At 38.0% G+C, this 25510-nt stretch overlaps 2 protein-coding genes, 1 long non-coding RNA gene and 1 other non-coding gene across 5 annotated transcripts; 1 reads left to right on the plus strand and 3 right to left on the minus strand.

Annotated features, from left to right (window-relative positions):
* Window positions 1-1752: 1752 nt before the first annotated feature.
* On the plus strand, window positions 1753-14682 carry LOC122032272 (pumilio homolog 5-like). Of its 2 annotated transcripts, none has more exons than XM_042591556.1 (10): window positions 1753-1952; window positions 3269-4077; window positions 5161-6602; window positions 6705-6846; window positions 6972-7079; window positions 11662-11874; window positions 11952-12062; window positions 12832-13026; window positions 14050-14221; window positions 14312-14682. In XM_042591556.1, exons 2-10 carry the CDS (start codon window positions 3439-3441, stop codon window positions 14329-14331), a joined length of 3042 nt encoding a protein of 1013 aa, XP_042447490.1. In that variant the 5' UTR covers window positions 1753-1952; window positions 3269-3438; the 3' UTR covers window positions 14332-14682. The 2 variants fall into 2 exon arrangements, with proteins under 2 accessions (XP_042447490.1, XP_042447489.1); XM_042591555.1 differs by having other exon boundaries at window positions 3272-4077.
* Window positions 14683-17631: 2949 nt separating this feature from the next.
* On the minus strand, window positions 17632-19240 carry LOC122032273. Its single transcript, XR_006126015.1, has 4 exons — window positions 19124-19240; window positions 18705-18955; window positions 18267-18536; window positions 17632-17899 (listed from the first exon to the last, which is right to left on the minus strand). It is a non-coding gene; the product is annotated as an uncharacterized LOC122032273 (long non-coding RNA).
* LOC122033225 lies at window positions 17998-18103 on the minus strand. The gene has a single exon (XR_006126462.1). It is a non-coding gene; the product is annotated as a small nucleolar RNA snoR103 (small nucleolar RNA).
* Window positions 19241-19936: 696 nt separating the features above from the next.
* Window positions 19937-21628, minus strand: LOC122032180 (gamma-glutamylcyclotransferase 2-1-like). Its single transcript, XM_042591439.1, has 9 exons — window positions 21489-21628; window positions 21203-21323; window positions 21046-21122; window positions 20924-20980; window positions 20793-20849; window positions 20678-20718; window positions 20523-20594; window positions 20347-20426; window positions 19937-20272 (listed from the first exon to the last, which is right to left on the minus strand). Exons 2-9 carry the CDS (start codon window positions 21309-21311, stop codon window positions 20106-20108), a joined length of 660 nt encoding a protein of 219 aa, XP_042447373.1. The 5' UTR covers window positions 21312-21323; window positions 21489-21628; the 3' UTR covers window positions 19937-20105.
* Between the last annotated feature and the right edge of the window lie 3882 nt (window positions 21629-25510).

A 25510-nucleotide genomic window follows, 5' to 3' on the forward strand; every position in this document is an offset into this window, starting at 1 on the left:
TTAGGGTATTCAAGTTTGTTTGATAAGATAATCGAATCAAATCGAGTGTAAAATAAACTAAACTTTTGAAAAGATTGTTCAAGTTTGATTTGATTTATTTTCGATGAGTTTGAGTTTGGTTTAAGCTTGACTTGAGTTTGATTCATTTAAATGTTATCGAGTTTTCAATTTAAGTTTGATTCGAGTTTGATTCGTTTAAATGTTATCGAGTTCTTAATTCAAACGTGTTTGATTGTTTAAACTTTTACTTATTTGGTTGGTTATTGAGTTCGATAATTTGAACTTGTTTGTTTATTTTAAAATTTAAAATTTATTTAGCATATTGATAAGAGTTTTATTAACGAACATGATTTATGAACATTATTTACGAACCTTAACGAGCCGAATACATGTGTTTAAGTTTGGTTATTTTGTTTAATGAGTTGTTCAAGTTTGTAGTTTGTTTATTTATTAGATTTTGTGTGTTTTGAATGAACAATAACAAGTTATTACTAAGTTTTTGTATCATCATATCACTCAAAATCAAATTTTCTTTTATTAATCCAAGTATCTAGGTTTTGGATCTAACTAATTCTAAAGTTGGCATAACATCTCGACATTTGTAAATATTCAACATGAACTCCTTTCCTCTCAGCACCGTACAGTGCTGAGGGTCTCAAAATCACTATCTTAGAACTAGAAATTGTCTTCATTTATATGCTTGTTAAAATTTTGTGTTTTTTTTTTAAATTTTAAAGGACGAATAAGTAAAAGATCCTTCTGTTTATTTGAAATGTTAAATAAATAGCTATAACATTCTTTTTCTTAAACAGACTTTATTAACTAATAATTACTTTATTTAATTATTAAAAAGCTCAGGCAATGACAAAAGAAAGTGGGGAACTATTAAAAGCTCTGCCGCACGTGCAGCATCACGTGTCTCAGCCCCTGATCCGCGACACGTGCTCCACTGGCTGAGTGGCGAAGGGTCAGTGACGGCCGGCACGCCGGCACGGACGCCTATCAACCTTCCACGTGTACATGGGTCCCTCCCGTGACGTCCACGTGCTCTCCCGAGACGAAGCAACTAAAAATGGGAAAGCGGCGGTAGGACCGCACTGTGTGCGGTTGGGATTGTGCCACGTCATCGTCTCCGGGCATCGGCGGGCTGGGCCCCACGCTATGCGTAATTACAAAGCCACCCCTCTTCTTTTCCTTAATATCGGATGATACGTCCCAGTGGGCCCTCATCCAAACCCAAAAGTCTATCGGGTAGGTTGGAACCACAGCTTACAACTTTACCTTATAAAAAATAAAATAATAAAAATAAAATAATATCGGAAAACACTTTTTTTATTAAAAAATATCTAAAAAATATCCGTGTCTTTATTTTATTAACGATGTTCTCTTTGAGTACGGATCGTCTGATCCATAAAATTATGGATTAAAAGATGATTTATTTTTTTAATCATTAATTTAGATGAATTCTATCTATTTAAAAATAAAGTTCATCTAAATCAAAGATCTTTATCATTAATTTACGCATTAGAGAATTCCTACTAATTTTATTTTCCTTTCAAAACATTAATTTATTAATTATTAAAATAAAGTGCCCATTATGACGTGTAACATTTGAGTCAGAACAGTGTCTAACCTGAACTGCGTAACAATCCAGCAGATCGATGACGTGCTTCGCAAGGTGAAGGCTATTTCGGTCATTTCATCTTATTCTCGGACAGGGGAAATCTCCAAAAGCCCGGCGATCGAGGGTTTTAGAAGCGACAGCTTGGAGCAGCGAGAGAGGGGGAGAGAGAAGGGGGTGGGCGAGGGAAGATAGTGAGCGAGGGACCTGGTTCGTCATCCGCCAGCCTTGTTCGATTTCTCCTCCGTAATGAGCCAGAGCTGTTAAAGATTGCTGTTTGACCATTGGATTTGGGGGATCGGGAAGTCAATGTCTCGTGATCTGGGTAAAGGTGAGGGTCTTATCAGGTCTTCTTCTCCTTCAGGCGGTGAGATTTTGATAACTAGCTTGGGATTGTGTTAGGCTTGCCTTGTCTCGGTTAACGTCGTTGTAAAATTGCATTTTTTGGGTGCCTGAAGTTTCGTATTGGTTCAAATGGTTTAGTTTTGGATTTTTGCAAATCTCCGTTTGACCACAGATTTAGCTGTGAAAATTTCGGTTTTTTTGGATATAAAGGTTGGGTAAAGATCATGATGCTTTGTATGGCTAGTGCAATATCAACACAGTTACTTATCGAAGAAGTGTGTTGGTCTTGATGCGCCTGTTCGATCAGAGATTAAGATGGAAGGAAATAAGTTGGCGTTCGGAGCGGGGAGTGTTCCTGAGAAAGGAAAGGTTGCAGAAATGTGCATGGGTGACTTAATGGTCAAGCCAGGTACACTTCCAAGAAAGAAGTAAGGAATAGGGTGATTGATTTCCTATTTATGAGAGAGAGAGAGAGATTAGAATGATGAAGTTATCACCGGAGTGGCTGACCCATGTAAGGTGTCGCAATGCATCCGGCTAGTTCAAGTTTGTTGGCCATTCCATTTAATGTGCCACAAGTACAAATGCCACTTAATTACTGCAATTCTGAAGTTTGTTTTAGCCCTTTTTAAGTGTTAATATTGGATTGGTCAGACTAGAAGCCTTGTTAGTGAAAATCTAAGGGATATCTATCCCCGAGCTTGGTGTTTCCAGATTGCCAAACTCTATCAACTGGTGTCCGAATGTTTAGGTGATCCTTGCCAAACAGCTTTGGCCCAATCTGTCATAAAGGAGGAGCGTGGTTGGCCTACAGCAAAATGTCTGCCTAGGAGTCAATCTGCCAGTATCTGATAGAAGTCGTTCTCTTACACATTATCTATTTCTGTATTATCTGTTTATTTAGATGTGTGGTGGTTGTTTTCAGGCCATAATTTTACATTGGCAACATTGATGAATTGATACCTGAAGATAGTGATTTTCCTCCATTGATTTATCAATAGATTTTGGAGCCTTTTGCATTCTTCAGTGACACTTCCGCTTGATCTTTAAAATCTTTGAATTGATGGTGCTTTTGAAGTAGGCTTTATTTCATCTTGTGTTCTAAATACATCATGTCTGTAAAGGTCCCTGTCTCCGTGATGCTTCACATATGTTTATCTTCCTGCTTGTAGTTTCTGGACTATGGTTTTCTAATTCTATTATTGAAGTTGAATTTGGAGCAGTTGTATCTTTTTGGTTTGGACCTTATTAATTGCTTCTTCAGTATTTGTCTTAATTTGAACATGATATTTTCAATTTTAGCAGGAACTGACTGCTTTGTATGTTTGTGAGTTGATCTTGGCTTCTTTGAAGAAGGTACTTTGCCTGTGAATTGCTGACCACCAAATTTCACCTGGAAATCACTCCTAGTACAACTATAAAACTTTGGCCTTTCATAAATGAATTATCTGGAAAAAAGCAGCTTCAGATAAATGGCTACAGAGAATCCATTGAGGTTCATAGGGAATACTGGAGCTGGGAACTGGGCCCTTGATAAGGATCCATCAGAATTTACATCGTCTGGTAATTTAATTTCAGAAGATTTGGGTCCACTTTTAGAGGGGCAAAGGTATCTTGGAGGCAATGGAATTAATGGTCTCAGTCGAAGTGGAAGTGCACCTCCGAGTATTGAAGGTTCCCGTGCAGCTTTTGATATCTTGAAAGGCCAGATTGCTGATGTGGATGGTAGTTTGGAGAACCTAAACAATGCAGCACAAAATTGTAATTCTGAAGAGGAACTACGTGCCCATCCAGCTTATTTAGCATACTACTGTGCTAACGTAAACTTGCAACCAAGGCTTCCTCAGCCTCTGATCTCTCGGGAGAATCGACATATGATGCAACAGATTGGCAAAATTGGTCAGAGTAGGAGATTGCCTTTATTTGATGACAACAGCAAAACATCTTTCTTTGGTTCTCGACCTGTCCTATCTACTCATAACGAGGAATCTGAGGATGATAGGTCACCTAGAACTGAACCTAGAAAATCGGTGGATAAGAAAGCTGATGTTCTTCCATTTAATTTTTCTCTTTCTGAAGGACAGCATAATGCTATGGTAGATTCAGTGGAGGTAATTTATTCACTGTTCTAAATTTCTGTTCCCCTCTCCTTCTGAACATTTTTTTCCTAGTGCATTGAGTATACTGCTACTGTTCAATAATTTTTTATGGCCTAAGCACGGATGGCAATGTGCTAGGCCCCGACTCAGCCGCCGACCCTACTAATATCTGTGTTGGTCCGGCTGTACTGTGTGCTGGCACAGGAAGGCCGAGACTTCAGTCCTAGCATAGGCTTGGGTGGTTTTTATTTTCCTTAAAATTATTTTTATTATTAAATATTTGTATAGTAAAATATTATTAATATGGTGATATTTAATAGCAATATCTTCATTAAATATTATTAAAAAAATTTAATCGGCCTGGACTTGAGGCGGGCTGACTTTGTGTTCATGCCTGGACCATCCCAGATCATGTAGGTGTGGCTTAGTCTGGTTGGGGTTGCATCATGCTAGGCACAGTCCAACTTGTGCCAGGTAAGGCCTTTGGTTACCTAGATCATCTTACACCTCATGGGTCTAAGCTTAGATGTGACTACAAACCTCTTTCTTCGGGCATGTAAATTTATAACTTTAGTTATACTCTGATCTAGGTGATTAAGTACCTAATGCATCAGCTAATACAATGTTTCCTGCTGCACTACTTTGGGAAATTATTTAAGATGATGGAGGCCTTGCTTTGGAAATTCATTATAATACACTGAGATTTGTTGTTATGGGTACTCATTCCTACTGATTCTAGTATGCTTTTTGTTGCACGGATGTGCCATTTGTGCAGTATTGCCATGTACCTGAGCCAGAGAGTCCACATATGCTGTAAGCATTTTCTCAGAATACTGCTTTTAACTTCTAATAAATTCCCTAATTGGCTGAGTCTGCTCTATGAATGTTGCCCTGTAATTTGCATGAACATTTCTTAATGATTTCGTAGTGATTGTCCAGACTAAGTAGCCAGATAGATTAAACGTAGTTCTTTTAAAGTATTTCTGAAATTTATGACTGGCTTAGAGTAGATTACTACTATATTTTAGACATTATTTGAAGATACTGATGATTTTTTTTACAGTTCTTTTGAAGCTTGATTTTTTCATGTTTCAGGAAGATTTTCCTCAGACTTCATATCCTTTATATCATGACCATTCTCATACTTCAAGACAAACATTGCTAGATCAAGAATCCAACCAGAATTTGTTTTCGAATGCTGTACATGATTCTTCTGTTGGCATTACTATGCTACAGCCTAGAAAAAACAGTGTAGGCCTTCATGCTCGTTCTTCTCACAGAGGTTCACATTCAGTTGGATCCATATCAAGTGGTGATCTTGGTGGCATGCCAATTTCATGTGCAACATCGACTGAGAAGACACTAATTCAAACTGAAACTAGCAGTGGCAGCACCAATTTTGAGAACGGTGTTTCACCTGGTGGTATGGTCAGGTTAGGTATTGGTAATATCAAAGATGAAATGAAGAAGCTAAGGTTATCTTCTGCTGGCTACACAACCAATGAAAGGCGACATACCCAGCCAGGTGATTTGCATTCACAAAGCTCATTTGCTCGTGCTCAGCTTGGTCAGTCTCAGATGACTGCTTCAGGAATACAACATTCTCAAAGTTCTGGGAGTCATTCTTCTCATGGCCAACCAAAATTATCTGCAGTTGAGGTGCGACCACTATCACAATCTTCCAGTATTTCTCCCTTGTATGTCACAGCAATGGCATATGGAGCTCCATATTACCATACTCTGCAATCTACTAGCCTACTCCCTTCTCAGTTTGGCATAAGCGGATACACATTAAATCCTTCACTAGTTCCATCCTTGGTTACTGCATATCCTCATCATCAGAATGTTGTTCCAGTGCCTTTTGAGAATGCAGTTGGAGCAGAATTCAATACTAGAGTTCCAGGAGTTACATCAGGAGGAAATGATTTTTCTGGTGCTGACGTTCAGCAGTTATATAAGATGTATGGACAATTGAGTTTGCCTATGCAGCCTCCCTTTACTGACTCTTTATATATGCCTTTCTATCAACATCATTCAGTTGATGCTTATAGTACTACAGCTGCTGTTCAATATGAGCCAATGATATCCAGGGGAAATGCTGTAGGAAGCTTACCAGGCCTCTATGATCCACAACAAGCTCAGGGTTCTACATATCTATCTGAACAAACATTCCAAGTCACCAGAGGTAGCAGTGTCAGTACCCTGAATACTGCTAGAGGGGGCACTGTCAGTCCTACTTACTATGGGAGTCCCACAAGTATTGGTGTGATGATGCCATTTTCAAATTCTCCAATGGGCAGTCCTGTTTTTCAAGGACCTTCAGTGGCTGGAACAAGCTTTTCAGGAAGGAAAAATGACAACATTAAGTATCCATTCAGCTCTGAGAGACATACTGGTTCTTTATCAGGGTGGCAAAGCCAAAGAGGGCACGAGAAGTTTGATGATCCAAAGCCTTTCTCTTTCCTTGAAGAGCTCAAGTCCAACAAAGCTCATAGATATGAGTTGTCTGACATTGTTGGACGTGTTGTTGAATTTAGGCAAGTTTTATTCTGCTTTTTGTTTTCTAAATTTGACCTCTTTAATGTTGGATCTTATTGTGTTGTATATTGTTTTGGTTGATGTATCTTTTCTTGTATCAGCGCCGACCAACATGGTAGTCGATTTATCCAACAAAAGTTAGAGATTTGTAGTGTTGATGAGAAGGCTTCAGTTTTCAGTGAAGTACTTCCATATGCTTCTTCGTTAATGATTGATGTATTTGGGAACTATGTTATTCAAAAGGTACATCTTCTAAAGTTGTCTCTGACTACTTCTCTGATTCCCACTATAAACTTCTTAATGTGTAAGTGCTCTCGAGAATTTCACTGGTTTGGCAATCTTTCATATTCACTCCTCTGCTCTTGCAGTTTTTTGAACATGGGAGCCCTGAACAGAGGAAAGAGCTTGCTGATAAGCTTGTTGGCAATATCTTACCATTGAGTCTTCAAATGTATGGTTGCCGCGTTATTCAGAAGGTTCTCTTTCTTTTAGCTATCCTTGTCCATTTTGCACCATGCTATGATTTCATTTGTTTCAGAACTGGAATTCACAAAATCTGACACCTACTTAATATTCCATGATGCTCATGTTACATTGGTAGCTTTGAAATATGCTAATTATATTTGCCATACTGAATTTGCTGACAAAGCAGTGTATTTGCTATTACATTTTATCCTTTTTAAAAATAATTTCAGGCGAGGAACTTAATGAATATATGTGTAGAAACAGATATAGTTCCTGAGGAGCCAATATTTTTCATTCTTATCATTTTCTTTCTTTTTGTTTTCCATTTCAAGTGAAACTGTCCCTATCATGCCTCTTCACATTAAAGGCTATTATCAAATAAAATGTGTTGAATTCTTCTGCAACATGGCATGGTTCTGTCAAGGCTGGATGTCCTCATAGGGAAAGCAAACTAAGGCAATAGAAGATGAATGATCTAATGGCTTAGCCCATGTAAGCTACCTTATGAACGGTGGAATATTCATTCCCTTTTTTTTTGGGTCATAGAACAGAAAAAAGAGTAGTCCACATGCAATTTTGCCATGACTTGTACTAAATGAACCAGTATTTATTCAGAGTAATATCAAGCTTTACAAATTGTCCAGCACTTGGTTCTATTACCATTATTGATTCTGCATGATCATCACTTCTAAAAAGCACGGTTTAAGAATCAAATTGTAAATAGTTAGGGGTATATTTGTGAATATATGAATAATAAAAATGTACTAAAACAATGATAAGCTTATATGCAGAGGGGCTACCTACTGCCTTTACGCTCTAATAATTTTCCCCAGCTAACATGGTACCGGAACTAGTGATATTGTTACCTTAGTCTTCCGCCACCACACTCACTTTGCATGATTCATCACCACACACACACTGCTCAATCCTTCTTCAACCTCGTTGGCTTGGGATTCTTCTTCTATGTGATTTTACTTCCAAGCATAGTCACCAAGCTGAACTGTGTGAACCTTCTTCGCTACTTGCAGGTGTTATGTTTCCCATTACTATTCTTCACCAATCTTGATTTTGCAGTTATTCTTCATTATATGGTTATTCTGCTCAGAATTTCTTTGCTGATTGATTCCTTTGTTGGTTAATTTTTTTGCTCACTCTTGAAGACCTATCTGGTCTTACTGATTGATTTCTTCTATTAGGACCAATCTAATCTCCTCTTCAGTTCCCTGCTTAGTGTTTCATTGTGAGGTTTTGCACATACACGTGAGATCTAGTCGTATTCTTCCTCAATTTCAGCTGTATTTCTACTGAGACTAATTCATAGGCAATCTCTGTTCAATATGGACGCATGTTATGATAATTTAGATGGTGGTTTTACATCCTAATGATACTTGGATTTAGTTCTCCTTTCCCTAACAAATTCACAGTTGATTCTAATTGGGTGTTTACTGTGAAGACTTCGCTCTATGGTGTACTTTGGGCTAGCTACGCACTCATTTGGTGTCTAAAAGTCACACTCAAGTTTATGGTGTTAATTATCAGGTGGCCTAAGGTGAATTTGTGCGAAAATCATATGGTCAATATGGAGTTATAGAGTTCTATGCAGATTCAAAATCTTAAGCCATGCTAGAGTTCCGATCTTTGATTATAATGGTGCAAATTTGGTACTGTGCTTGTGTATTAATATAGAGTAGCTCCCAGGCAGGGTTGAGTTGGCTAGTGCGGGACAGAGTTGCTACAATGGGCACGGATTCGAATCTCGGCGAAGCCAAGGACAAAAGCTTTCCCTGCAGTGGTCAATTACAACTTCCCGATTTACCTCCTCACAGATGGTCGTGGAGTTGGCTGTGTGGGATTGTTGGGGTGGCGGATTCCACCTTTTTGCTACAATTGTGTATTAATACAGAGTCGGTGGCAAATTGGAGATGGAGGGATGAAGAAAAAGAAGTATAACAAAAACAAGAGAAAACAATTACCGTTAGTTGCAAGGTTTAAATTATCATTCCGTGTTGTAGTTTTTGCCTTTGACTAGAATGGTATAGTTTTAGTATTGTGTTGTGTGGAGACAAGTTAATAAATTAGCAAACATTACTTAAACGTTGACATGTATCAAGATCATACTATGTGTGTTGAGTGTCAACATGATGTTAGTTAGAGCCCTAGAGCCAATCATTTGATGATTGTATGGACTCATGTATATCATATTCTTGTATATTAATAAAGGCATTTGTTTGGTTATTATACTTATTTATATTAGTGCCAAATAGACTAAGTATAATAGCGTCCTTGAGTAGAAGGTTCATACCTATATCAATCGATTAGTTGAATCGATAGTGAGATGATATGGGGAACACTACTCTAAATCATTCCTAGTCGAGTATTAGCATTCAGGGACAATGTTAATACAATAAGACTTGTATGTAGGTCAGCTCGATGACTTGATCTCACAAGTCATGGATATAGAGATATCAAGCTGACACATGGGTATACATTAGAGAATGTATATTGAATGACCCGCCATGAGAAAGTATCATGGATCGTTATATGAGTGTCATATACTTTCTCATGTGGCTATTAGTATGACTATTAGTCCTTAGACCTGAAGTCACCATGGATCCCTACATAAGGAGTTATGTACTTTGGTTTCGTCAAACGTCACCCGTAACTGGGTGGACTATAAAGGCGATTACTGGGTATATAACGAATTATGTAGAGGGATGTGAGTGATGTAGATGGAATCTATCCCTCCCATATGACGGGAGCGACATCGGTATTCTTGATAGAGTGAGACCACTAAGTGCATGGCCATGCCCAAATGAGTCAATATTAGATGTTGAGCTCATTTGATCGAGTGAGTCTACTTGGAGTTCAAGATTTAGATTGATTAGAGGATGACACGGTCTATGCCTCACATTGATCAATCTAGATGTCTAGGAGAGAAGGACAATATCACATATTGTGAGGAGTCACAATTAGTAGTCACTAGGTGATGTCGGATCTCGACATTCTTGTAACTTGGGTAGTAATGATGTGTTGCTAGATACCGCTCATTATTTATGCTCCTAAATGGGTTTAGGGCATTGCCAACGTTACAAGAACCTATAGGGTCACACACTTAGGACAATTAGATGGAGATTAGGTTCATATGATGAATCAAGAGGATTAGATTCATTTGATGAATCAAATTGGATTAAGAGTAATCCTAATTGGGCTAACTTGAGTTTGACTCAAGTTGATTCATGTATTTAATGAGTTTAATTTAGATTATGACTTATTAAATCAATTTAATTTAATGAATTAGATTCATTATATTAAGTTGGCTCGAATCAAATGGTTGGATTAGATCAACCATGGTAGAGATTGAGTCAAGTTTGACTTGACTAGAGAAGGAAGACCAAAGGTCAATTTTGACTTGACCTTTTGCCACCTCATTGGTGAGTTGGCATTAGGTGGGCCAATGATGATGTTCCACATCATCATGGTGTGCCACCTCATGGAAGTTACAAAGTCATTTTCTTATTAACTTCACATTAATTGCATTTAATGGGGAGTTACACTTGATGAGAAGTGGCCGGCCACTTTTGAATTAGAATTGATTTTCATTCATTTCATTCAAGTGTGGTGAATCTTCCTCCTTCTTCCTCTCAAGCTCTCCCTCTCCCTCTCCTCCTTGCTTGGCCGAATCTCACCAAGGTGCTAGCACACCTTTGTGTGAGGTTTTCTCCACCTACGTGTCCGTGTGGATACTTCTAGAGGACCGGCGCTTGACGGTCTAGAGATCCGGCAACTCTTTGGACGAGCGGGATAAGCGAAAGGCACGCTTCGAAAGTATAACCCTTATCTAGTGTAGATCTAAAGGTTTTACAAACTCGTACAAGAAAAGGTTTTTCGAAAAGTTTTGTTTACGAATCTTTGCACGGATCTACGGCTTTGGGTGACTCGGGGTTTCCGCGACGCGAAAAAGCGGTTTTCGCGGCCCGAAGAACCCAACACATGACACACTGCAAGACTGACAAGGGCAACACAACAAATTATTGTGCATATTAATATCACGGCTCAATAATTTACTAGCACAATATATTTTGATTGGCATGGTTTGAGATTTTAAACCGTGCTTACGTGATCATAGTATGTCCCTTTGGCTAAAAGAATAAAATTTATAAGTTGTACAACCTACCATGCTAATAGATTAGGGCGATGGGCTTTTGAGAAACATGTAGAATTGTAGAAAAGTTGAGGATTATGAGATGGATTATTAGAAGAGACAAACAACAACCAAGCTTTAGCCCACTAGGTGGGGTCGGCTATATGGATCATTTTACGCCATTGGATTATTAGAAGAGAGAAAATAAAAAAAATTATTAGTATTTAGTCATGATTCATAAACTGTTGGGTGTAATTCAAATCATAATAGATTGTAAGATACGTGCCAGCTGGTGAAGATGTGGGCATACTAGAACTTGCAAGTTATTTTATTTTAAGGGGGAAAAAAATCTAAAGTGACACTTTCAGTTGCACTGGGAGATTTCCTAAGCCTTCTATCCAACTCCTGCTAGATTTTATTGAAGTCTTCTCACCCTTGTCTTATGGTTGCAGGCTCTGGAGGTTATTGATCTTGGTCAGAAAACACAGCTAGTGCAAGAACTTGATGGAAATGTCATGAGATGTGTTCGTGATCAGAATGGGAATCATGTGATTCAGAAGTGCGTTGAGTGTATATCAACAGAAAAAATTGGCTTCATTATATCTGCTTTCCATGGGCAAGTTGCAACACTTTCTACACATCCTTACGGTTGCCGTGTGATTCAGGTTAAGGAAGTTTCTATTCTCCAGATAGTATTCTGATTCTGAGGTTCTGATCCTGAAACATTATTTCCTGTTTGTAGAGAGTACTGGAGCATTGTAGCGATGAATCTCAAAGCCAATTCATCGTGGATGAGATTTTGCAGTCAGCTTGCCTACTTGCACAGGATCAGTATGGCAATTATGTCACACAGGTGAAACATTTCCACTCTGTTGTCTCATTTCTGTAATAAATGAAGTATTTCATGTATTTGTCATCCATTGGATAGTGGAAATTCAAAACGTGCACTCTGTCGGCAAGTCTATTTTAAACACAGTTGTTCATAAATGATCTTTATGTTGCCCTTCAAATTGTGATCTGTTGTAGAACAAATTAATTGGCTTGTACCTGAAGTTAAAAATGAGGGCACTTATGGTCTGCTTTCTTCATTTGACAAGTATGCAGAAACACATGATACCTTCCATTTTGGCTGCCCATAAACCATAGCTAACCTGGATTTGGTCATTCCCCGTTTTGCTTTACTAAATGCAGTGCGCAATTATGAATGCAATAAAGGTCTTAAACTGCAATTATGAAAGTCATAAAGGGTTTAAACTAGACATGAATAAACATATTATTGTTTATTATCAAACCCTTTATTTCACATTCATGCTGTGTAAACCAACTTATTTAAAAAGTTTATAGCATAATAGAATGTCCCACTCTCAATTCTCCTTGTTTCTTCTCAGTCGTCAGTGTACTATCTATGTTTGTAGAAGTCTGTCAAGAGTACCATAGAATATAGATCTCTGTCAAATTTTACTGAATGTATGCTATCAATTGTGCTTGAGTGCTACATCCCACGATAAGTTAATTTTGCTGTGAATAATTTATCGATTATGTTTTTATATATATATAACATTTTTTTATCTGATTTATTGTCTATCGTCACATCTCAACCCTTCATGATTATATCATTTCAGCATGTTTTGGAGAGGGGAAAACCACATGAAAGAAGTCAGATTATCAGCAAATTATTTGGGCAGATTGTACAGATGAGTCAGAACAAGTTTGCTTCAAATGTTATTGAAAAGTGTTTAGCATATGGTAGTACCGAAGAGAGGGATCTCTTGATTAAGGAAATAGTGGGACAAACTGAAGAAAATGACAATTTATTGGTATGCTCAAAGCTTTTGCAAATTATTAAATATGTATTTTAGTATCCTGATCAATTACTCTTCTTTCCCAGATAAGTTATTTGATAATTTTTTTGAAGTTCTTGTTTATTATCTAGTTGTTCATATAACTTAGAATACAATATAATTGGGATGAAGAATTAGTAGATTGCCACTTTTTCTAATCAGCAAAGATATAAACAGCTTCTGCATCTTCGGGTAATTGTGTTCTTATTTACATTGTTGGGGTTAAAATCCTAGTTTGTTTCATTATATATGCTAATAGTTGGATCTAGAAGACCTTATAGGCGAGGTTTGAAATATCATTCAGAGTTGGGAGTTTTGTATCCTGGTTGGAATGATACGATGTTTGGGCGTGATGACCTAGAGGAGGAAAGGGGAGATGAAGAGGGAATTGACTTACCTCTACACAGAAACTTAAGCTCTCACACTCACGGCTACTTGCAGAAATTGCTTTTTACCATGATCACGAATAGTTTTTGTGTGCCAATTGGTGGCCGGAACACTAAGTGTTATACTTGCAAACTAGCACGGCATTTCCAAGACTTCTTAGACATTTTATTAGGATAGAGGCATGCCCATTTCAAAAGTTAAGGACATGGTGCTTTCCCTGGTTGCAGTCATACTCATATCTGCTCTTTTTCTTTCAGTTGAGTTAAGCATTACCTGTTCAAACAATGAATGACCAGCTTACTAGTTTCGTATCCTAATATTATTTCTTCTTTTGCTCGTTAAAACTTCAATATCGACTAACTAATAAGCAAGTTTGATGTATTTTTCCTTCCTGAGGTAGCAAATGCTCCCATGTATAAGTAAATCACGAATCAATTCTGGAATTCCTCTTAAAATGCTCAAAGTAGATCCTCCATTTGTTAGGTTGAATATCTTGGCGGGAATTTTGAGTAATTTCTGTAATTCTCAAATATAGATGATGCCGCGGAGTACATTGTGGATTTCTTTTTTCTTATGCTGTGCCTCTGCATCTGAGTTCATTTCCTTTTTCAGGTGATGATGAAGGATCAATTTGCAAATTATGTGGTCCAAAAGATTCTCGAAACATGCACCGACAAGCATCGGGAAATCCTGCTCAACCGCATCAAAGTTCATCTGCCGGCTTTGAAGAAATACACTTACGGGAAACATATAGTCTCTAGGATCGAACAAGTATACGGCGAAGGTGTCGTCTCACGCTTACTCGTTGATTTATTATCTGTCAAGTAACTACTTCCACTGGATCTTTCTTTAGTTTATAAGTTTGTTGTTCCAGATGTCCTTGAAGTACCATAAAACAAGAAGAGAAGCCGCTTGCCTCGGTGATCCTAATGAAGGAGAATTCCAAGAAACTCCTCGAGGTGGCTTCTGTCATACCTTTTTCAATGCACAGGTCAGGCTTACAACAAGTAGATTCTTACTTCAGGTGTGTATCGCATCTATTTAATGACCTAAATTTGGTATTTTGTGTATCTAAACTATTTATAGGTGTCTAGCTTAGCGTATCTGAAGGTGTATATTGATAGTACATACGGCGTATGTTCTTCGTAGCCTTGCTTGATAGTATTATGCTGATTTGGGTATACATGCCTGTTACAAATATATCTTTGAGTAGGTTAAGCTCCTAGTCGATCTGTTTGTTTCCTATCTTGAATTCTGGCTTAAAATTTGATGACTTTAAAGATGATTTGTCTTGGACAAGTAGGCGATCGAAAAACATAACGATCATGTGGACATTTGCATAATGTAGGATGTGGATCTTGATATGCCTGAAAATTTGAACTTTTTAGGGCACTTACTCGCCCTGAAATCTTCTAGCAATGTAGGGAAAGTATATATAAACCCAATTAGTCTTATTGACTATATCTGGGATGATTGGTTTGGTCTTATGGAATTTTTCTATCGACTATCAAGATAAATCAGGAAGCGTTTGCAGTAATATAGGGAAAGTAGGACTATACATGAGTGGTGTTAGTGTGAGGTTTTAATACTCGATAAGAGTTCGTTTATGTTCATATAAAATATGATAGTGGAGGGTTAGTATTAGTTTATTCTTCACTGAGTAATAGATGTTTTGGATATGTGCTATCGAATCAAGGTTTGCCACCAATTTTAGAATGTGTTGTAAAGGTGACAATGCTCACTTCAGACGTCCCGACACGACTCACCTTAAGGTCTTTGGAAGGGTGGTAAATTACAGTTTAATAAATCCCAATTTGCCACAAATTTTAGAATGTGTTGTAAAGATGACAACGCTCACTTCAGACGTCCTTACACAGTTCACCTTAAGGTCTATGGAAGGATGATAAATTACGGTACTGAACGACTTACTAGGTGGGAGTAATTTATTTCCTAATAGAGGATTTGGACCTTGTTTTTATATTATAATTTTACTATCCGAGTATCAACTAGGCTACCTACCAATTTTAGAATGTGGAACCTAGCTATGAGTCGACTGATGACTCAACTAAAGGTTTATTTGTTTTTAAAGATTTATTTCTAGAATTAAATTATCTAGTGAAGCAGCTTAACAAAATGTATTTTAAAAAAAAACAAAAATATATAAATTTGTAACTTAATTGTCTGTTGACTCTTCCAATTATTTTGTTAATTTCAAATGATTCTTATTTTTGGTTTTTTCATCTTTATTTTTCAGGTATAGTGAAGTAACTAAAGTCTAACCCATTTTATTTGGTGGCTAATTATTATTTTTAAATATAGAGTTTGCTATATGTGTATATATTTAAATAAATTTTATTTTATTTTATTATCAAATATTTTTTTATTTTTCTTTTTTGTGTAAATTTATTATAATTTCTCATTGTCAATTGGGATGATTGATTAAATTCATATTCATATTATTTTAAATGTTGTTGTCATGTGATCAAAAAGTCACAGGTTCAAATATTGAAAGTAGTCTCTTGTAAAAAGTAGGATAAAGTTGCGTATAATGAATCTTTTCTCAGGATTCAGTATAACGAGAATTTCATACATCAAGTTGTCATTTTTATATTATTTTAAATGTATCTCAAATGTTAGATGAGTGACGGATTTTTTTTGTTTGTAATGAAATACTAAATCTTATTCCAAGTAAGAGCATGAGTTTGTATTGATCAATCCTTTCGAGATGATACTATGGTTAAAGTATGAAATTGTCACATAAGATCTTGGGATCGAAATTTAATGTGTCTGAGCATGTCCTATCCCAAGTTTGGCCATTTGCACAATAATTAGTCATTCGTAATTTACTTCCTCTATATTAACTTAGGGACGAATGGGGGGGGGGGGGGGTTTGGAATTATCATTTGCCATATGAGTTTGTATCGATCAAAAGCGGACTTCACACATAATCAAGCGGAGGCAAGACCTTTCAAGGAAGATCAAATTATGATTTATAACAAGCGACTTTTAACGAACCACTCAAGCACATTCGGTCATGGCGCACGTACTTATGTGCTCGCTCTAAAGTTTCCAATTTGATTTGGATCCATTTAGTTGTCCCAACTTATCAAATAATTTAAACGGATTGAGTAGAAATTTTATCAATCTATTTAAAAGTGAATTTAAATATAATAACCAATGTAGGTTGTTAGTTTAGGTGGACCGGTTCATGGTGAGCTTTCTTGTTTAAAAAATTCAAAATTAAATTGGAAAACTTGACTCGTAGATTAGTCCTTTTTTTTCACTCCCTCGGACTCCTTTTAAGCTTGGATTGCCCTTTTAATTCACGAGATTCGACTTGAGATGTAATATAAATTAGAACTTGGGCCGGCTTGCAAGCACAACCCTTCCTAATCAAATGATGAAGAAGAAAAATAAATAGGAGAGTTTGGCGGAGAATAGTTGTCTTCATTTATTTGTGAGAATAAGAAGACCAACTTTTTTCTGACTTACCTTTCCTCTCTGCTAGTGCTCATCCCTATCCTCCCTATCCTCATATGTTTAGAGGAAGGAATCCAAGGAATCAAATCTTATACTGCTACTTAGCAAAAGATATCATTGATATTTGATGGATGATACTCCTAATGCTCGCTGGGACTTGACTATATTGTTCAGTGAAATATTTCTCAGTGGAACTTTGATGATGTTGCTCGGCGTAACTTAGCTATATTGAAACTTGATAATATTACTCAGGAAGTAGACAGATGTCTAGAATACCATAGCTGCTTTGGAGTATTGTAGCAATTTCTATAGCAACAACGGTATTGTAGTAGTTTTTGTAGGATGCAGTGTGATACTGAGTGAACACACTCCATCGATTCGAGTTGCAATATTCAATCATAACGTATAACAACAGAACAATTGAACTTAGATTAAAATTAAAATTAAAATCAAAATCGATCAGACGTTCTAATTCAAATTATCTCCTAAACAAAACTTAAATTTAAATTATGAATTTTTAAATTCAGATAGAATTGAAATTAGATGATTTTCGAATTGTCAATTTTTAAATCAAGTTCAAATGAATCCCAATTTAGGATTTAATAGATTTTTTAAGATTAAATTACATTTTATTTTAAAAAGGTAAAATAAATATTAATATAGGATAAAGAATATTAAAATAAAAGTAAAGATTCCTAATCTCAAATATCATCATTTAAGAGTAAGATATTTAAATTAGATCCAACTGATTGACAAATGACAATCCTACTTGTTTGAATATTTTTCAAAAAAATAATATTAATTAAAATTTTAATTTGAGACCCAAAGCAAAATCAAAATTTATTTCTTAATTAATTACTAAGATCGCCGGAGACGGCGACATCTTCGACACTTCGAAGAACATCTCTCCGGCTTGCCTCGATTTCACAGCCTCAAAAAGCGCCGTCAACAAACCTCCGATCGCCTCCGGCGATCTCGACATCTGCACCACCGCGACAAAGATCATTTTTAGGGTTTAGGGCAAAATATGAAAAGAGGAAGAGTTCTAATGCTCCATTAATTATTTCCTGGAATTCTTTAGCATGTAAAGTGGCCCTTTATGGACCTCCAAAATCTCGAGGAAGATCCATCTAAATTTCCACCGATTGTTCTTCGTCCATATTTACAGCAAGTGCGCAACTTAAGCGACCCACCAAGAATTAGGACGATGAAAAAGAGCGTAATCGAGTCGTGGTTGTAAGAAATTCGAAAGAAAAATCCATCAGATGCCGAGAAATTTAATGAAACTGTTAAGTTCGCATAGAAATCGAGAACGAAAGATGAGATTTTTACGAGCGAGAGACACTGACCTATCGAAATAGACGCAGGATTCATCGGCCAAAAGCAGCGCAGTTCAATCTTCCACTTGTCGGCGTAGAAATTAGAGGAAGAAGAGCAGCATGATTCAGGTATGGAGAAAATCGATATGGATTGCTAGACGGCGAGCCGCGATCAGTGACCTTAGTGGAGTCGGCGGCGGCGACGGTGCCATGGAGAAGTATGATGAGGAACAGCAAAGAGGCATCCTACAGATTTGAGGCGAAATCGTAACCCTAGACAAGGAATGTGGCAGCTGCTTCCTAGAGAGCGTAATCATGTCGCGATTGTAAGAAATTCGAAAGAAAAACCCATCAAACACAGAGAAATTTAACGCAACTGTAAATTTCGCATAGAAATCGAGTTACAAGATGAACCGACGGCGAAGAAAGCGTCGAAAGATGGGATTTTTATGAGCGACAGACACTGACCTATCGAAATAGGTGCAGGATTCGTCGCCCATCAGCAGCGCGGTACCCTCTTTCACTTGTCGGCGTACAAATTAGAGGAAGAAGTGCAGCATGATTCGAGTATGGAAGAGATCAATAAAGATTGGAAGACGGCGAGCCGCGATCAGGGACCTTAGTGGAGTCGGCGGCGACGGCGCCATGGAGAAGTATGATGAGGAACAGCAAAGAGGCATGAAATCGTAACCCTAGACAAGGAATACGGCAGCTGCTTCCTAAAGAGCGTAATCATGTCGCAAATGTAAGAAATTCGAAAGAAAAACCAATCAAACACAGAGAAATTTAATGCAACTGTAAATTTCGCATAGAAATCGAGTTACAATACGAACCGACGGCGAAGAAAGCATCGAAAGATTAAATTTGTATGAGCAAGAGACACTGACCTATGGAAATCGCCCATCAGCAGCACGGTCTCTCTCCCACTTGACGGCGAAGAAATTAGAGGAAGAACAGCAAAGAGGCGTCTTATAGATTTTGCGCAACCGTAACCCTAGGCGAGGGAATACGGAGGCCGCTTCATTCCAGCCCAATTTGTTTTAAACTGGTTCTAATGGGCCACACATCACATTATTTGCTTTAAGTATCTCCATTTCAGCCCAATTTATAAAGGCTTTAATTCAGGCCCACTTTTTAATGAAGCATCGATCACGAATCGGATTAGTTCGGTTATTAGGATAAAAAACTATCCGACCCTATTAGATCAGATAATATAATATCAAGACCTACATCCGGACCTACATCCGGCCCTATATACGGCGGTTATTATGTATCAGATATCCGACGGATTATCAGTTATTTGGATATCCAATCCTATATCCAATGAAATATAAAATAATAAAAAATAAAATACTTTAAAATGATAATAGGCATTACTCATTAACGTGTAGCAGCTTATCGGCAGTAGCTATTACGTGTAGCAGCTTATCCGCAGTAGCTATTACGTGTAGCAGCTTATCCGCAGTAGCTACTACAATGTGTAGTAATTTATCGATAGTAGTTGCTACAAGTAGGATGATGTCTATACAAATCCTAAATTCATTTCATTTTCTATATTTTGTATTTCTTTCATAGAGCACCCATGATGATCTAGGCGTCAAAGGCGGGCCTCACGTAGGCAACTCCCCACAGCTCCTTTGACGCATGTTATTCTAACAGAGTCGACTACATCACGACGAGAAGAAGACATATGCGACAGATTTTTGCCGAATCAAAGCTCAATTTTTGTTTCATACCATTAATAATTCAATTAGTAATACAGCTGATCAATCGCAATCAATCTCTAATTCCTTCGTGTGAATAGAATGGTAAACGAGAAACATTAGTCGATTGTTAAACAATACATGAGTTTCATGTTCAAGATGAACATCATGATGAATCCACAATGAGAGGGTTTTCCGAGCGTGATTCGATGGGAAGAAATGACGCATGCGATCGAAGAGGCAAAGGAACATTCGGTGATTTCTGTTGCTTCATACTATCAAGTACGTTCCTCACTTCATTTGCTAGCTCAACAACATAATCATCTTCATGTCCTGCCATTTCAACAAACACACACCAACTTTTAATTTAATCTACAAAAACATTCAATATCATGATTTTTTTTTACCTATATTTGCCATTTCTTTCTCCAGCTTGAAGAGATAATCTCTGTTGTTTCCACTTGGACCATTGGCTGTAGCTATTTGGCTGATAAAAATTAAATTAGAGGAGATTGAGTCAAAACAATAAGAACATTCAAATCAATTAACAAGGAAAAGATAGAGGAAGCTTCTTTTATGTCACCTTGCCATTTCAACCAAGGGAGCAGGTCCCAAGTAATACTTGTTGGCCACTTTGTTCATGGTTGATAGAAATCTGAAGAAAAAAAATTTAATAATTTAATGCAATTTGTCAATTTGGTAATGATTTTTATAGGAACCAGGCTGAGAGTATCATACATTAGGACTCCTGTTACAGCTGGTTCAGAAGTCTCTCCTTCCTGAAGAACAATTCATTTGTCAATGAAGAATTAGAAAGTGTCGAAGAAATTGAGATCAAGAACCAGAAGCTTACCCTGTAGAAGTCCAAATGGCTTTCGATATCGTACTCGCACTCTCGTCTCCTCAAATACTGAAAAGTAAGACGAAGGGTGGTCAGACTCAGGGATTGAACAAAAAACCACAGTGATGGATCTTGAATTCTACCTCCATTGCCGCTCGTTCCCTTTCGATGTCTCCTCTGATACAGTATGCAGCGCCCCACTGTAATGGAATCGATTTGTATTGATTCAACACAATGAATGATCTTAAAAACCGAGTCTACTTACGCAGATTGCTCCTTCTTTAGGTTCCAAGGTGCAGGTTCTGGCAGGATTCTCCGGTGTACCTCTGTGATCTATGCAGGCTAGTAGAAGGAGCGCCAAAGTCAAATCTTTGCCTCGATGAAAACATAGGAAGGAAAACAAATGAATATCTTCTCCCTACCAAGATCAAAAACACGCCTGTAGTCCTTGACAAACCCTATGATCTTCTCATCGAATTCGAATCCAGGGTTCCAAACCAGAGATCCATAGCCGAAAACCCAGAGCACCATGATTCCGAAACCCTACACTCCATTCAACAGAAATCGAAGTTACTTTTCCAAAAAAAAAAAAATCTCGCCCCATTTTCTCCCACATTGCAATCCGATACGGCATTTTGTGCAAAAACCATCCATTTCGATTACAGATCCCGATCGAGAAAACTCCAAAAGGGGCGAGAGCACGCTCACCTGAAGGGGGGAAAAGCGATTCGAGGAGAGATTTGAAGCGGATGCTCCTCCTTGAACCGGCGACCTAAGGGAAGACCTTCGACCACGGAATCAACGCAGGAAAGATCGAGCTACCGATCGAGAGCCTCGCCGGGGTTTGCGTAGCCGATTCGGAGCCGGCGATGAACTGACCTTTATATAAGCCGTCGCCCTACTTTGTTAAATTACGATATCGCCCTCTCCCAACTTCAATCCTCGTCGCCATGTAGAAGGGCATTATCGTACTTTAAGCGGCTTAGCGAGGCACGATGAACCTGGACGGGATTTGTGGGCCTGGCATTTTTTGTGCAGGCTGAGGAGGTTGCAACCTTTTCCATCTTTTATGGAGAATTTCCGTTAAAAGTTTGAAATCCGTTCAAAATAACGGAAAGTTAAACAAACGCGTGGGCCCATCTGGATGGCATCCCGTCCAGGTTCGTCGTGTTGCGCTCGGGTCGGTTCCGCCTCCCCGAAGTTGGGATGGGCTGTTGTCCTACGTGGCGCTATCATATGGTGGGGCCTGCCTGTTCCGGGGTTTGAGGAAAAAAAGTCTGCATCACGTGAAAAACAAGGCGGAGATTTTGATGTGAATAAATAAATAAATAATAATAATAATAATAAATGAAAAAGAAATAGATATGGTGTAAAAAAATTTAAAATAAAATTATGGCATTTTCATTTTATATTATCACGAGGCAAGTTTCACTTTAGATTTTTACTAAATGTAGAAATATCAATTTTTTTATAAAATTTAAATTATATATTGACAAAGAAGATGAGCATAGAATATTTCAATTTTTTTAACGTAAAAGAAAAAATTTTAAACTCAAAATATATTTATTTCTATATCTTGTTGGTATAAATCTAAATATATTTATTTCTGTTGTATATAAAGAAGGTATAATTTACCTTTATTTATTTTGGTTAAATGAAAGGGGATCCGGAACCAATAAAGTTACTAAGGTTTAATCTTGAGTTTACGAATTCGATTCATAAAATAATTTCTTGTAATGCAATATAAAACTGTGTATAATAGATCCAATGTAAATTTCTCGGGATTTCGTATTAGCAAAAATATTGAGTACCTATATGTTGATAAATATTTCAATTTTTTTTAAAAAAAAAACCCTACAAACCCTTGTAGTCTCTCAAACTTGGATTGATGCAGCCGAAACTTCAGGCAAATGGCATCACATTGCTTTTAGTTGAGTTAGATGGATCGAGCATGGATCGAACACTTTTGTAACTGCTAGTCTTGTTCAGCTCTATGAACTGGTTCAGAGGATCAGCAAGGTCCTCCGAACCCTAATCAACAAATTTGCTTACAATCAAGTGAACTTTACCTATGAATTGCTAAACACTTTTTCTTAACCACTAGAGATGATTTTTTTTGGCTAAGCCACAATAGTTCATCGCAACAATTGGTTGGACAATGAGGGAGTAGAATGGCTATAAGATGATCGATTCAACTTCGAGTGGGTGAGGAGGCGCATTTGCTACAATTTAAATGACAAACTCCCGATAACGGTGTTCGCTTGGCTTGAGGCTAGCTTGATAGAGTGAAAGGAATTAAAAGGGTTTAAAATCATAATAGTGTTAATTTAAAAAAAATTATAAAGGATATTATTATTATTATTATTATTATTATTATTATTGCTTGTTGACCAAACTAGGAGGTCATTTTCACATGAACCCTAACCTTAGGTCTCTTTGCATGACTTTGTTAATTGGAGGTCATTTTCACATGAACCCTAGACCTCTCTTTGCATGACTTTGAATTTTACATGTTTAAAGGGTGTATCCACCAACATCTTATGGAATTGCAAATGCAACCTTGTTCCACAAGAGACTCACTCGCTAACCTTTCCATCGTCAAGTTCTTCGACATCAAGTTTCAATCCCGATATGTGTACTTGTAACATAACATTGATTTTTTGCACTAGGTTCCTCCAAGCTTTCCTCGACAAGAATAGGCACATGCTCCAAGTATCGCCAATTCGATCTTCTCATCTTGGCTAAATAAATATTCTTGGAGGAATGTGAAACCAAGCTATAGAGAGACATAATTGTTTGCAAAAAAGAAAAAAAATAAATCAAGGTTTTGTTGTAAGCATACATATCTCGATTGAAATTTATTGGAGCACTTGCAACCTAAGCAACCAATAAACCTAATAACCCATGAGAGCTTCAAAGCATCACTCTCTATACAAGATTGGTAAAGGTACATAAATCCTAACGCTAATGTTCTTCATATCTTCTTTCTCATAGCTCTCACATTGATTTAGACATTGAAGGGTCTTATTATTGGATAAAAATAATCTGTTATCGGAAATTTATGGAGTATTAACTGAATTTAAACCACACTGAATTAAATTCAACTTACAGTGGAGATGACCTGAGCGGATAATCTCATGCTGCCAGTAGGGGTTGATTTCTGCTATGTGCCGAAGAGTAACATAGTGGTTTGAGTTGCCGAGCGGGTAGATTGGCCGAGCAGCAGGTCTATGTTGCTGAGCGGGCAGATCGACCAAGCAGCAGAGCGGATTGAGTCGCCGAGTAACAGCTTTTGGAGGAGACCGAGTGATTGGTTGGCCTAGCAGACACAGAGGCCGAGCGAGGTAGCCAAGTAACCGATAGGGCAGAGAGCCCGAGCAGCCTAATATCCCGAGCGGGCGACTGTCCGAGAAGTCTGAGCGAGAGACCGAGTGGATCGACTAGGTGATAGATCTGTCGAGCAGACAGAGTGGATGAACAGAGAGGCTGCTGGAGCGGGTGACTGTCCGAGAAGTCTGAGCGAGAGACCGTGTGGATTGACTGGGTAGTGCAGCCGATCGGATAGAGCAGTTCGAGTAGGCGTAGAGGTTGAATTGGATAGTGGTTGGTCGAGCAAATAGTAGAGCGACTGAGCGGTTGGACGAGCAGAGGAGCCCGAGCAAGAGAACAACCGATCGGGAAGCTCAATTCGTGAACAGTGTCGCCCGAGCGGGAAAAATAACCGAGGCCTGCGAGAGTCGCAGTTTCCTTGAAACAGATTCACCCACCTTCGACTGTGCTTCGAGGCTTACTTGGATCGTCTATTTCCCAGGATACAACAGTTGACCGTGATTCCCATCAAGCACTAGTGGTCACGACAAGCAGGAGTTGGACAATAGAGGAGGAGGGGAACGAAGGTGAAGAACTTCTGCTTGTGTTGTTGTGTGTGTCCTCTGCTTGTGATCGCAACCTCCTTATATAAGAGCTCAGATCAACGACGACGTTAATGAACGATTAATGACTATTACTCACCGAGCAATGAAACACCCACCGTTTTGATTATGCATTAATCTCGAATTTAATACATCCATTACACAACAGCAAAATATTTACATGACAAAATGTTGGTTATTCCACTTGAGCAAATTTTGTCCCAATCGGTCTAGCATTCGGCGCGCGTAGGTTGTTCCTACACACGAGTCAACATGATTCAATACAATCCGAGCTCTGGATTTGCATCCCCCTACGCACCAACGCATGAGAGAGAGCCTCTCCCCATGTATTTGTTCACATCCTCAATGCATGTAAATCAATTTAAATCAATTAACATGAAACTTCCAATGTGAGACTAAAGTCTCATTCACAATAAAGCATCTTTCCTATTCTACCTCTTCTTCATTTACATCACTTATATCCAACACTTGTCATAACAATAGATTTTGCATTTAAGAATAATGTATTGGTGCAGTGAGTACCAGATGATCGAACCTAAGTTTTGATTATGGCAAAGAGCTCAAAGTTAAACTGTGGTGTTAACTAACAAGGTTCATGGAGCTTACAGGAAAGTCCTAAGTGATGCTTAGGCAAAAGTCCTAGCTGCGGTTAGGCAAGGTGAAAACCTAAGGGGGGTAACCTTAGGTCCTAGGGGGTGGTAACCCTAGGTGAAGGAAAAATCCTAAGGGGGGTAACCTTAGGTCTTAGGGGGTGGTAACCCTAGGTGGCGGAAAACCCTAAGGGGCGGCAACCTTAGG

This window comes from Zingiber officinale, chromosome 11A (assembly GCF_018446385.1).
Source record: "Zingiber officinale cultivar Zhangliang chromosome 11A, Zo_v1.1, whole genome shotgun sequence".
Taxonomy (NCBI): Eukaryota; Viridiplantae; Streptophyta; class Magnoliopsida; order Zingiberales; family Zingiberaceae; genus Zingiber; species Zingiber officinale.